Source organism: Bombina bombina, chromosome 1, assembly GCF_027579735.1.
Source record: "Bombina bombina isolate aBomBom1 chromosome 1, aBomBom1.pri, whole genome shotgun sequence".
NCBI lineage: Eukaryota > Metazoa > Chordata > Amphibia > Anura > Bombinatoridae > Bombina > Bombina bombina.
The window spans coordinates 291,994,076-292,007,422 of NC_069499.1; the positions used below are offsets into that span (position 1 = coordinate 291,994,076).

The window sequence follows — 13,347 nt, forward strand, 5'->3', positions numbered from 1 at the left end:
TCAGTCTGATTCCTGGCACCCTGACAGTGGGGAGCTGTGGACTCTTTCTATCAGAAGAAAAGGAAATTATCAGGTAAGCATAATTTATGTTTTTCTTTTGGGAAAACAATACCCAAGCTATAGAGGACACTGAATGCAAAGACTGAGTCATGAAGGAGACACCAGACGAAACCCCCAAGGGGACAAGGCAAAGGAAAACCAAGAAAACCAAAAGGATAGACTCAACAAGCTCACACATCCAGAGGAGACTGCACGAACGCAGGTCCTTAGACTGCTCGGCCATCCTGACCTGCAGACCCACATTCAGCTGGACCAACCCAGCCTCCGGGTTCCAAGACAAGGAAACAAAAGAATCCTGAAACAGATACAGGAACAAGCGTAAAGATAGCACAGCCATCCCCACAGAGCACAAGTACAACTCGACTCTGAAACAGACAACAAGGCCATAGACCAAAGGATCTATTAAAAGAAAGGCCCAACAAGTCTGCTTGGAGCCAGCAAGACTCCAGGGGGAACCAATCCCACCTTTCCGCCTCCCATCCAGGAGAAGCCCCAAGCAAGGACTCAATCTCCATAGGGAGGAGAATATCCCCTAAAGAAAAGGGATGATGCCAAAAGGGCAACAACTGTCCTCAAGGCACAAATGCACCATCTAATGGGAAGTGAAATTCCCAACACAGATGTCCTAGAAAAGGAACCCCCTACAAGTAGCTTGCCAAGCAGAGGCACAGCCAACCCATTCGCCTGCAGAGCAGGGAATCCACGGGAACACTGGCAAGCTGACCAGGGGAATGCAACCCTAAGGCGCACCAGAAATTGGACATCCAGCGCCAGCAGCTGGGTATAAACCAACCACCCTTGAGGCTCAAGCCACAAGGCTAACCAACAGATGACATGAGCCACTCTGTGGCAAAGAGTAAAAAATACTCCGAAAACCTGGCCAACCATGACCAGGTGAGGTAGATGGAGCAAGGACATAGCCCAAGTTCCCACTACCATGGAACACCCCAACCAGCACTGAGATCAGTGCTTCCAAAACCACCCAAGACTGGGTCAGTAAAAAGGCCAAGCAGAGCATCAGCAACCGGAAGCTTCAGGGAGAAAAAACAGGTCCGGGCACTTAATAGTTCAGGCAAAACTTACCCTAGAACTAAACACCCCAATCGGCCAAAAAGCCAGTCACAAGGGTATGGATGCATATCGAGAGAATCCGGATACCAAAAAGAACTCAAAAGCTCCGACCAAAGGGAGGAACCACCCCTAGCTAAAGTCCACCGCTCCAAGAAGCAAGGCTAGAAGTCGTATGAAGATACTTCTCAGAGCCTCAGAACAACCAAGGCACTACCCAGCTCCAGAAAACCCAGAGCTAAACAAAAGTCCCCACAGGGAACAACCATCACCAGAAGCACAGATCCCTAAAAGGAGATCCACTCACCCGGAGGCAATGGAAGAAGACCCAAAGGCCTCTTATAACTCCGTCAAGAGTAAGAGCTGCAACTAGATATACTAGAAACAGCTACGCGTATACCTGTAAGGTGTCAAGAGCTGCAACAGGTTTCAAACTGCAACCTTCCGCATGCTAGACAGCTATGCTGTACAAGCTGTTGGATCAAGCCCAAAAGGACACATCCAGAGGCCCAAAAATGAAGGCCAAACCGCTCCATAGCGGTAAGGGGCATTAAGCCCTCCCACCCTCCACTACATGGGGAAGGAAACTCTAAGTTCTGATGAAATCAGATGTCAGATAGAGTGACGCAGCGGAAAAACTCCCCTGCCTGGTCATCTATGACTGAAGGCTATAAGGACTGAAACAATCCTTCCCACCTCACGGACCCACAAGTCCTCTCGAATGCTTAGTTGAACATGAAAAACAATGATAACTTGAGCATTTGGCGCTTCTACTGAACCAGCTGAGCAGAACAGCGCCACGTGTCTGAATAGCCGCAAAACCGAACGAACGAGAGAGGACCAGCCTGCACCTAGGGTCCCAACCGGCAAGCTGCACAAATTCTCCCTCGTAGGGGAAAAAACAGAAAAGAGACATCTTTAACAGAGGACTAACATGTCCAACAACTTCTGAAGAAGTAACAAAGAAGGTTCCCGAAGGAAACAAAAACAAATAAAAACATCCCATCGGATATAAATAAAATATAAGGCAACCCGGAGGTTAACGCCCAAAAAACACAGGTCTTCCCGCAGGACCAGCCAAATGGAGCCCTATCTCACAAAACGGGGAAAGATCTCAACAAATGACAATCAGGAGAGTACTTTATCCCTACATATCTAATGTGCACCATTCGAATTATCAGACTGAAATTCCCCATATCTGGTAACGATAGGGTCATTCAATAACTAAAAACATGTCTGAGCAACACGCGAAGGCGCGCAATCCTGTAACGGAAGGCACAACATTCAGGGACAGATACCCCGCGGGGAACTGTAGAGACCCTTCCCAAGGCGGAAGGCCTGGGACAAAAGGGCCCGAGCACATTCTCAAAGAAACGTCTGGACTTTGCAGATGAACAATCGCCAACATTATGTGGAAGCGAAAACGTGCTGCAACCTCCAGGGGAAACAAGCCACCCCGCATGGAGGAACCATAAACTGGGTTACCCGCATGTGCAGAAGTATGGTTTGGTAGGGAACTCGCCCTTCAAGTGTGACAGATAGTAGCCTCGCTTCTGACATGGACTTGAGAGAAGAAAGCAGGCAGCGAAACTTGTCGACGCTGATTGCTAAGGAGCTGTTAACATGAGTCGGGATGGTTTCGCAGAAAGACTCTCCCTGCATCTCCGGACTTTAACATTCATCCATGCTCTCACTGAGAGGCTGACAGAATTACTTAAAACTCCAGTCCCATTTCAAAGAGTACTACCTTCCATAAGAGAATAAAATAAAAAACACCCAAGTATAATTTTAAGATAGCATATTAGATTTAAGATTGTATTTGGACCTGATTTATTTTGGTGACACTTTGTGACCTTATTGAATATGCAAATTAGTGCACAATATGAACTGGTTGTCACAGTTGATATGTCTCCCGTAAAAAAAAACTGTTTAACGTGGTGTGCACTGCACAAACTAATTACACTAAAGAACATCTCAAAACAGTGGAAACTAATAAATCATGTCCAATTACACAATCTGTTTTGATGATGCATGGGGGGGCGCGTAAAATATTTTCCAATGTTTCAGCAGATTTATTCATTTTTACTAACTGCTGAATAAGTATATTGGGTTTATTATACAGATTTGCTACATTTAACACCAAATTAATTAGGTGAAGCTGACTGTGTCAGGCTCTTCTGACTCACAAAGTGATAAGTAATATGTAAGAAAAAAACAAGATTTTTGCAAACCACTGTGGTCAGAATGTAAACAGCAGCTGTAGCCCACACGCTATAATCAGTAGGGAAAAATATCAGAAAGAACAAACAATGATATGTATTCACTGCAGTAAAACCATCAGATATTGATAACTCAGAATAGCTAGTAATTACAAGTAGTGATGGACTAGTAAATTATTATGATTAATTACTGCTGGGCCAGGTTAGCTGTAGACCTGTACGTAATGGGATGTTAGTATCACACCAGTCTGTTAAGAGTTGTTAGCAAATGCTATATAGTAATTTGAGATAAGCATTATATACTGGTGAAATATGATCTGATCTGTTTATGTGCTATACAAGTAGATTGATATACACAGAAAGATAAGATTCTTATGGTGAAGGGTTATAGCTGAGTGTAAGGTTAGGGTTACCCCTTGAATACTAAATGGGTTGCAAAAGATTGTAAAACCAATGCACTGCAGACAACTTTGAAAGCAAGATTGGTAATAGTGTGACAGGTATGTTATATACTGTATAATAACCCTGCAATATTTTAATTACAAAATTGTACTTCATGTCATTTGAGCTTTTATATTGTGCATCACTGTTGGCAGAGATATTTCAGTAGTAAACCCAGGGCCGGATTTACTATTAGGCAGAGTAGGCATGTGCCTACTACAGGCGCCTTCCATAGAGGGGCCCTGTCTTTCTGCTCCATATGCCTTTTCTGTAAACCTCTGTGGCTCTGCCCTCATTCACCATAGTAGATAATATCTTTGCCCTAAACAAAGATGCCCGTCACGCTGGGCGGTTAGGTCCATTTCTCCAGTGAATGCGGACAGAGCAGCCAGAGTGGCCTGAGAGTAAGTGTTAGGGGGTTGGTTCTTTTATGGGGAGTGACAGTCAGTGACTATTTGTGCGCTATTACAGAGCGCTCTGAGTGCACAGTGGGCATGTATCAGCTGCAGTGACTGTCAAAATCAAAATGGCAGATTGTACAGTCAGAGGGCAGTCTTTCATATAAAATACCATAGATATGAATATTATTGCTAAAAAGGAAAGTGCCAGGGCTGTTACACAGGATAAACACAAACTGACACAAACTGACTTGGTTGATTGTGCACATTGACGGCTTGGTCAGCAAAGTTTTTAAATGAAGCCCTAGTCTAGAAACCTGCACTTTTTTTGTATAAATTATATATTTTTTAAAATACATATGACTGGAATCTCATCATACTGGGCAAATACTGTCTGGAGTGTTTTGTTGTAGATCATGGATTGCCTTTTATATGGCAAAATTAGCAGCTGCTGTAAAAAAAATATTTTAGGCTGTATCTATAGGTTCATACATGTGAACCAGGAGCGCGTGGGGGGGGGGCGCTTTAGATTTTGGGGCCTACAGGCCCCTGGGCTGTAAATCCGACCCTGACCAACTTGTAGAATATTTGTATATGTCTCTAAGCATAGATATAATAGAAAATACACTCAAAGGCACTATAATCTTTATGTAAAAAATTAAAAAGATTTTTTTAAGAAACCTGGTAAGTTATAGGTTATAAAATATACCATTTAAAATCCTTATGCTTTAACATGGTTGTTTTTTTAATATTTTCATTTTTATTTGTAATTAAATTATTTTTTTAATTTCTTAGAGCATGTTATTTTAATACTAGCTGCCCTGCACCTCTATGTGGTTAATGCCAGCAAAGTGGTTAAACACATAGTAGAAATACTTTTTAGAACCCGCAGAGAACTATTGTTTCTCTAGCAGAAACTGCGACTGATCCAATCAGCAGTACTAGTTACACTGCTGGGTTGTGCAACTAGCATTTCTGTTTGGATGAGCGGCAGTTTCCACTTGGGTCTCAATCGGTACCTCTACTTTGCAGGGGTTAAACACATAGAGGTACAGGGTCACTAGTCTTAAATTTACATGTTCTAAAGCAGGGCTTGACAAACTCAGGTGCCAAAGAGCCACTGGTGCCTTATAATTAGGGCCTGGCACCCTAGTTTAGAGTCCCCACTTCCCATAGTTGACTGCAATCAGAGGCACATGTATGTGTGTGCATAAACATATGTGTTTATACATATGTCTATGAATATACTAATTAAAATATATATATACACACACACACATATATATATATATATATAGAGTATATCATAGGGATGGCCAAAAGTTTCTGGCTCCAAAATGTATCTTCTGGCTCCTAGATTTTGAACAAATGTCATTTTTCTACTATAGTGGCCCTTTAATGATGTAATGCTAATGAATAAAGCATAATTGTCACTGGAGTTACACACTTTTAAGGTGCCTCAAATCTGAATGCCCAGTGGCTGTGTCTACTGTTCTTGTAATTATAAACTATTAACATATAATAAAAACGGTATCAAAGCCTATAAAACTGCATCCATAAGGTATTCTGATATGAACAAAAAAACCTCACAAATGCATAATTTAATCTCTTTAAAAATAGGCTCCGACTAGAAAAGAAGGTATCAATAAGTGGCACTGGATCATTCAGTTATGTGAAAGTAGTTAGGGTTGGAAAAGTCAGAATTAAAATCAGAAACTGCTTAGATTTGCTGAGAATATAGTTATGCAAATTAGTATTTCTACGTATATAGAGGAATTACATGATATTGAACAATATACATGTTGGCATCTGTGCTTGCAGTGTTAAATATCATTAGTATGGACAATGCAACAGCATGGTGCACACGAGGGGACACATAAAGGCCCTGCAATTGTACAGGGATGGAGGTAGGTACTGTGATATGGCAGCATTAAACTGCTGTTCTGTGTTCATGACCAGATTTTAGTAATAAAACTGTATAAACAGTTAGTTTTTACTTTTCACCCATATAAAAAGAGTAGTCATTTGATCTGTTGCACTTGAATGCTTCATATGGGGGACAACAGAGGCTAATTATTAAATGTCTATTAAAGGGACAGTCAAGTCCAAAAAAAAACTTTCATGTTTCAAATAGGGCATGTAATTTTAAACAACTTTCCAATTTACTTTTATCACAAATTTTGCTTTGTTCTCTTTGTATTCTTAGTTGAAAGCTAAATCTAGGAGGTTCATATGCTAATTTCTTAGACCTTGAAGGCCGCCTCTAATCTAAATGCATTTTGATAGTTTTTCACCACTAGAGGGCATTAGTTCACGTGTTTCATATAGATAACATTGAGCTCACGCACGTGAATTTACCATGGAAACAGCTCTGATTGGCTAAAAGTCTGTCAAAAGAACTGAAATAAGGGGGCAGTCTGCTGAGGTAAAACATGTATAATTATAACTGTGTGGGTTATTCAAAACTGGAGAATTGGTAATTAAGGGATTATCTATCTTTTAAAATAGCAAAAATTCTGGTGTTGACTGTCCCTTTAAATCTCTCTGCGTCTGCTGTATAATAGAGAGAGAAGAGACAGAAAAATATGTCTAATGCTGCTCCCTAGAGCTTTGGGAAGGATAACAACTACATTACTCGAACCATAATCGTTAATACTATAGTAACTAGAAGTCATTAGTGCTTGATGGTTGTGGTTGAGTGGTCAGCGCTAGTCTAGACATGGGAGGTTAGAGTAGAAGCAGTCGGTAGTGAATTATAACTATTTGGGTAATATTCATGGTAAGTACTGACCCAAACAGTGAAAACATTAGGATTTCACCATTTATTGATTGGAGTTGGAGACTGTACCAGTAAAATAAGAGAGTCTAGTTTTAGGAAATTAAGTGACGTAAATGTTGCACCCGTAAATAAATACCAGTATTGGATATTACTACACCAAGATCACAGTAGGTTGCATTAATTCCTATTTACCTCCTAGTGTCAATGGCTCAGTTCTTATAACACTATGACCCAATGAGTGATACTCACTGCTTGTGGCACAGGAATGAGTGCTGATTCTGACTCACCAATTTCCCGAACCGATTATGCTCACTCTGAGGGGAGGCATGGTAGTGTGTACGGGAGGTAGCTTGGATATTCCTAGTCTGTTTCACTCTTGTTCTGCTCTGTGTGCCTTGGTTATGATTAACTCTTTCCTGGTCCTGCTTTGCTTCTGTTACTAATTCTCTTCGTGTTCTGGTTCAGTCTGTTCTTCCCTTTTCTTTCACAATTATTACCAGTTCCTTATAGCCTGCCCCTGCACTGTCACTGCTGCTGTCAGTGTTTGTCAGATGACACCTTAAAGGGCCAGTATACACAGCAATCACAAGTCTATGTTCCTAAAGGAAATACAGTGACTAAAGAATTTAGACATATATAGTTAACTTGCTAACAATACATTTAGCACATTTTAGCTTTTTATTCCTGCTCCAGGGAGTATTATTCACAGTGCTGCTGGTACTCCCCCAGGAAAGGGCTGAGCTGTGCTTTAGTCTAGCACGCCCACCCTCCAATCATAGGCTATATGCAAATTCCTATGTCAAATGAACAATAGAAATTTGCCTGCACAAATCCTCTCGAATTCCTGCTAAACAATGAATATACATCAACTTTAAAAATTCCTATGTGTAATAAATGTCAAAGCTTTGACTCAGACATGGTCTCTGTAAGATTGATGAGACTGGGACAGGCTGTAGAACGATACGACAAGACAAACAGAGAAATCCCTCCAGCTAAACTTCTCACAGCCTGCTTGAAACCTGATGCAGCAAAACTGTGTAGTGAACGTTTCAGGAGGACTGCATACTTGCGACAAAACAGATTCTCACAGCAGAAATACATACGCTGTCTGCACAAATACAGAGGTAAGAATTTCAGGTCCAATGATTTCTGTTTTGTCGCAAGTACACAGTCTTCCTGAAATGTTCACTACACAGTCTTGCTGCATCAGGTTTCAAGCAGGCTGTGAGAAGTTTAGCTGAAGTGATTTATGTCTTACAGTATCGGTATTGTTCTACAGCCTGTCCCAGTCTCATCAATCTTACAGAGAAGATGTCTGCAGTCAAAGCTCTGACATTTATTACACATAGGAATTTTTAAAGGTGATGCATTTTTCATTGTTTAGCAGGCAATACAGGGCACCCACGGCATCTAAGCAAGTTCAACAGCTATACAATGTATTGAAATATTTTGTGCGCTCAGGTCATCAGGCACAGCTCATCAGGCAACTTGTTGCAATAGCTTTAGGAGAGGACGGCACATGCACAATGAGGAGGAGTAACAGCAGAAAATATTCTAAGGGGTTTAGGCCAGGGTTCTTCAAACCACGGGTCGGGACCTGTAATAGGGTTGCAACACCATTTTTACTAGTTCTTGACGTGTGTGTTGTATTAAAGTGTGTGTGGTGTGTGTGTGTGTTTTATGAGAGTGTGTAGAGTGTGTTTGTGTTATATGAGAGTGTAAGGTGTGTGTTGTATGAGAGTGTATGTGGTGGGTGTGTGTGTGTTGTATGAGAGTGTGGTGTGTGTTTGTGTTATATGAGAGTGTATGGTGTGTGTGTGTGTGTGTGTGTGTTGTATGAGAGTGTATGTGGTATGTGTGTGTTGTATGAGAGTGTGTGGTATGTGTTTGTGTTATTTGAGAGTGTGTGTTGTATGAGAGTGTGTGTGTATTATATAAGAGTGTGTGTGGTGTGTGTGTTGTATGAGAGTGTGTGTGCTGTGTGTGTTTTATGTGACTGTGTGTTATATGAGGGTGCGCGTGTTGTATGAGAGTGTGTGTGGTGGGTGTTGTATGAGAGTGTGTGTTATTACCTATACAACACTTTAAAGTTTGACTACAATCAGGAATAAAGTACACACACATTTTAAGTCACTTTGACAAAATTGCTGCTATCTTGTTGTATATTACTTCAGAAATTGCCAGACCAAGCATAACAATAGAGTTGTGAAAGTATTTGGTATCATTGCACTGGGTCTTGGGGAATTATTTTTTTTAAGAACCCTGGTTTAGGCAATGTAATTTGTAAACAGACATTTCAAAAAAATATTTCTAAATACAGAGCATGATTAAAACAGAATCTCCATAGATTTAGAGTTTGGCGTTACTGCCTGCTGGTATTTAGAGTCAGGCAGGAAAGGGTCTACCGCTTACTTTCTTTCCGCGACTCGAGGCTACCGCAGATCCCCTTACGTCAATTGCGTATCCTATCTTTTCAATGGGATTTGCCTAATGCTGGTATTATGAGTCTTGGAAGAAGTGAGCGGTAGAGCCTCTACCTACAAGACTCCTACCGTCAAAAAAAGTCAGTAGTTAAGAGCTTTATGGGCTAACGTGGGAACATAAAGCTCCTAACTACTGTGTTATAAAGTACACTAACACCCATAAACTACCTATGAACCCCTAAACTGAGGCCCCCCACATCGCAAACCCTATAATAAAAATTTGTAACCCCTAATCTGCCGCTCCGGACACCGCCGCAAACTACATTATCCCTATGAACCCCTAATCTGCTGCCCCTAACATCGCCGACACCTATATTATATTTATTACCCCTAATCTGCCCCCCCCCCAACGTCGCCGCAACCTACCTACACTTATTAACCCCTAATCTGCCGACCGGACCTCGCCGTCACTATAATAAATGTATTAACCCCTAAATCGCCGTACTCCCGCCTCGCAAACACTATAATAAATTATTATTAACCCCTAATCTGCCCTCCCTAACATCGCCGCCACCTACCTACAATATTAACCCCTAATCTGCCGCCCCCACCATCGCCGCTACTATAATAAAGTTATTAACCCCTAAACCTAAGTCTAACCCTAACACCCCCCTAATTTAAATATAATTTAAATTAATCTAAATAAATTTAAATATAATTTAAATTAATCTAAATAAATTTACTATAATTTAAATTAATCTAAATAAATTTACTATAATTAAATAAAATTATTCCTATTTAAAACTAAATACAGATGGCCCTCGTTTTAAAATGGTTCATTTTACACCATTTAAGAATAACAACCTTTTTTTCCAGTCATGTGACTGCTATTGAAAAGCATTGCGAAGCAGTGCATTTATTAAAATAGCCAGTAGGTGGAGCTGTCTGCTTGTGTTGCAGCAAAGCCAAGCAGGCTGAAATTAATCAGTTTAACCAGACCTGAGCTATCGAGCAGATTTCAAAGGAACAAGATCTTCCTGTCTGTAAATCTGTCCAGATTGGAATGCACAGAAAGAACTGTTTGCAGAAAAATGCGAATGAAGTCTGTGTTGTGTGATTATTTTATTAGGTTTATAATGCTGTTTAGCAAATGTTTTTGTTGATTTAACTTAGTTTAATTATATATTCTGTGTTGTGTGATTATTTTGTTAGGTTTATAATGCTGTTTAGCATTTAAAGTCTTCATTTCAAAGCTTCAAAAATAATGTTTTAGGTGTTACTTATCACAATTTTGAGAGGGGCCTGGAGCCTATCTCCCTCACTTCCCATTGACTTACATTATAAACTGGGTTTCAATTTACAACAATTTCAATTTACAACCATTCCTGTTGGAACCTAACCCCGGCGTAAACTGAGGGCTACCTGTACTTACCTATAAAATAAACCCTAATATAGCTACAATATAACTAATAGTTACATTGTAGCTATTTTAGGATTTATATTTATTTTACAGGCAACTTTGTATTTATTTTAACTAGGTACAATAGCTATTAAATAGTTAATAACTATTTAATAGCTACCTAGTTAAAATAATTACAAAATTACCTGTAAAATAAATCCTAACCTAAGTTACAAATACACCTAACACTACACTATCAATAAATTAATTAAATAAATTACCTACAATTAGCTAAACTAAAATACAATTAAATAAACTAATCTATAATACAAAAAAAAAACCACTACGTTACAGAAAATAAATGTTTTTACAAGAAGTTTAAACTAATTACACCTAATCTAAGCCCCCTAATAAAATAAAAAAGCCCCCCAAAATAATAAAATGCCCTACCCTATTCTAAATTACAAAGTAATCAGCTCTTTTACCAGCCCTTAAAAGGGCCTTTTGAGGGGCATTGCCCCAAAGTAATCAGCTCTTTTACCTGTAAAAAAAAAATACAACCCCCCCAACATTAAAACCCACCACCCACATACCCCTACTCTAACCCACCCAAACCCCCCTTAAATAAACCTAACACTAACCCCCTGAAAATCTCCCTACCTTGAGTCGTCTTCACCCAGCCGAGCCGAATTCTTCATCCAAGTGGAGCAACAAGAGGTCCTCCATCCGGTAGAAGTCTTCATCCAAGCGGGGCAAGAAGAGGTCCTCCATCCGGTAGAAGTCTTCATCCAAGCGGGGTCTTCTATCTTCATCCATCCGGAGCGGAGCCATCTTCCATACAGCCGACGCGGAGCCATCCTCTTCAACCGACGGACTAACGACGAATGACGGTTCCTTTAAGGGACGTCATCCAAGATGGCGTCCCTCAAATTCCAATTGGCTGATAGGATTCTATCAGCCAATCAGAATTAAGGTAAGAAAAATCTGATTGGCTGATTCAATCAGCCAATCAGATTGAAGTTCAATCCGATTGGCTGATCCAATCAGCCAATCGGATTGACCTCGCATTCTATTGGCTGTTCCGATCAGTAATTTAGATATTTTAATTGGTAGTATTTTTTATTTTATTAGATTAGTTATGTTAGGTTAATTTATAGTTTAATTTTAGGTTTATATTTATTTCACAAGTAAGTTTTTATTTATTTAAATATAGTTATATTGTAAATTTAATTTAAAGTTAGGGGGGTGTTAGATTTTAATTTAATTAATTTTAAACTACTATGAATTTTGCTTCATTCATTCTCTTGATATCCTTTATTGAATGAGCAGCATTGCACTACTGGGGGCTAGCTGAACACATTGGTAAGCCAATGACAAGAGGCATATTTGTGCAGCCACCAATCAGCAACTAACTCCCAGCTTCTAATCCTTCCTAGATATACTTTTTGATGAAGGACACCAAGAGAACAAATCAAATTAGATTAAACTAAATTAAAAAGTTGTTTAAAAATTGTACGCTTTGTCTGGATCATGGAAAAAAATTGGGGTTTTGTGTCCCTTTAACCTACGTGTGAAGAGGCAGCCTGTCTCCTCTGGATAGGGGTTATTATACAAGTCCTTTGCACGATTAAACAGTTCTAAGTAACAATTGTAACATAAAATAATCAATAGATTTGCCAAACCTTTATGAAACAAAAGCATCCAACGATCAATGCACCCAGACAGCAGGCAGCTAGTAAAAAAGCTTTCAAACAGGCAGGTAATAAAGTGCAAAATGTATTGCTCCAAGTTCCTCCAAGTAGCGTGTCATTGTATAACAATCACAGCTGTGACACATAGTAACGACATATATAAAGAAAGAGAGGTAGCTTAGGTCAAGGTAAGACGCGTTTCATATGTTGACTAATGACCATGTGAACACCTATCATGCACTGCTGACTTTTATGCACCAGATAAAACTTCTCCCATATAGCGAATGGTCAAATTACAATGTTATAGGTAATCATGCAGGTGAATATGGGTGATTCAAAAGGGTATACAACGATGCACTCTAAAAAACCTATTCAATAATGCTATGTTTATATACAAACCACATGTTATTAGGAAGAGGAAATAGAACACTGTTACACTCCACAATATACATATCAAATATTTGAAAACAAAACAATCTCCCCACTAACAATTTTAACTATGTGATATTGAGTTCAAATTTATAATTCAGAGATTTAAAGTGACAATGTGACTTATGTTTGATCTACAAAAAGTTTGACATCCCACTCTGAATTTAAAGGGATACTGAAACCAAATTTTTTCTTTAGTGATTAAGATAGAGCATGCAATTTTAAGCAACTTTCTAATTTACTCCTGTTATCATTTTTTCTTCGTTCTCTTGCCATCTTTATTTGAAAAAGAAGGCATCTAAGCTTTTTTTGGTTCAGACCTCTAGAAAGCACTTTTTTATTGATGGATGAATTTATCCACCAATCAGCAAGAACAACCAAGGTTGTTCACCAAAAATGGGCCGGCATCTAAACTTACATTCTTGCATTTCAAATAAAGA

The 13,347-nt window shown here is 39.5% G+C and overlaps 1 protein-coding gene across 1 annotated transcript in view; it reads right to left on the reverse strand.

Moving 5' to 3' along the window:
- The window catches only part of LOC128645221 (glycerol-3-phosphate dehydrogenase [NAD(+)], cytoplasmic), a 147,460-nt gene extending 139,788 nt beyond the window's left edge, over positions 1-7,672 (reverse strand). The window contains exon 1 of the mRNA XM_053698046.1: positions 7,253-7,672. Coding sequence (XP_053554021.1) covers positions 7,253-7,293 — 41 coding nt within the window. The 5' untranslated portion in view covers positions 7,294-7,672. The remainder of the gene's footprint in view (positions 1-7,252) is intronic.
- Between the last annotated feature and the right edge of the window lie 5,675 nt (positions 7,673-13,347).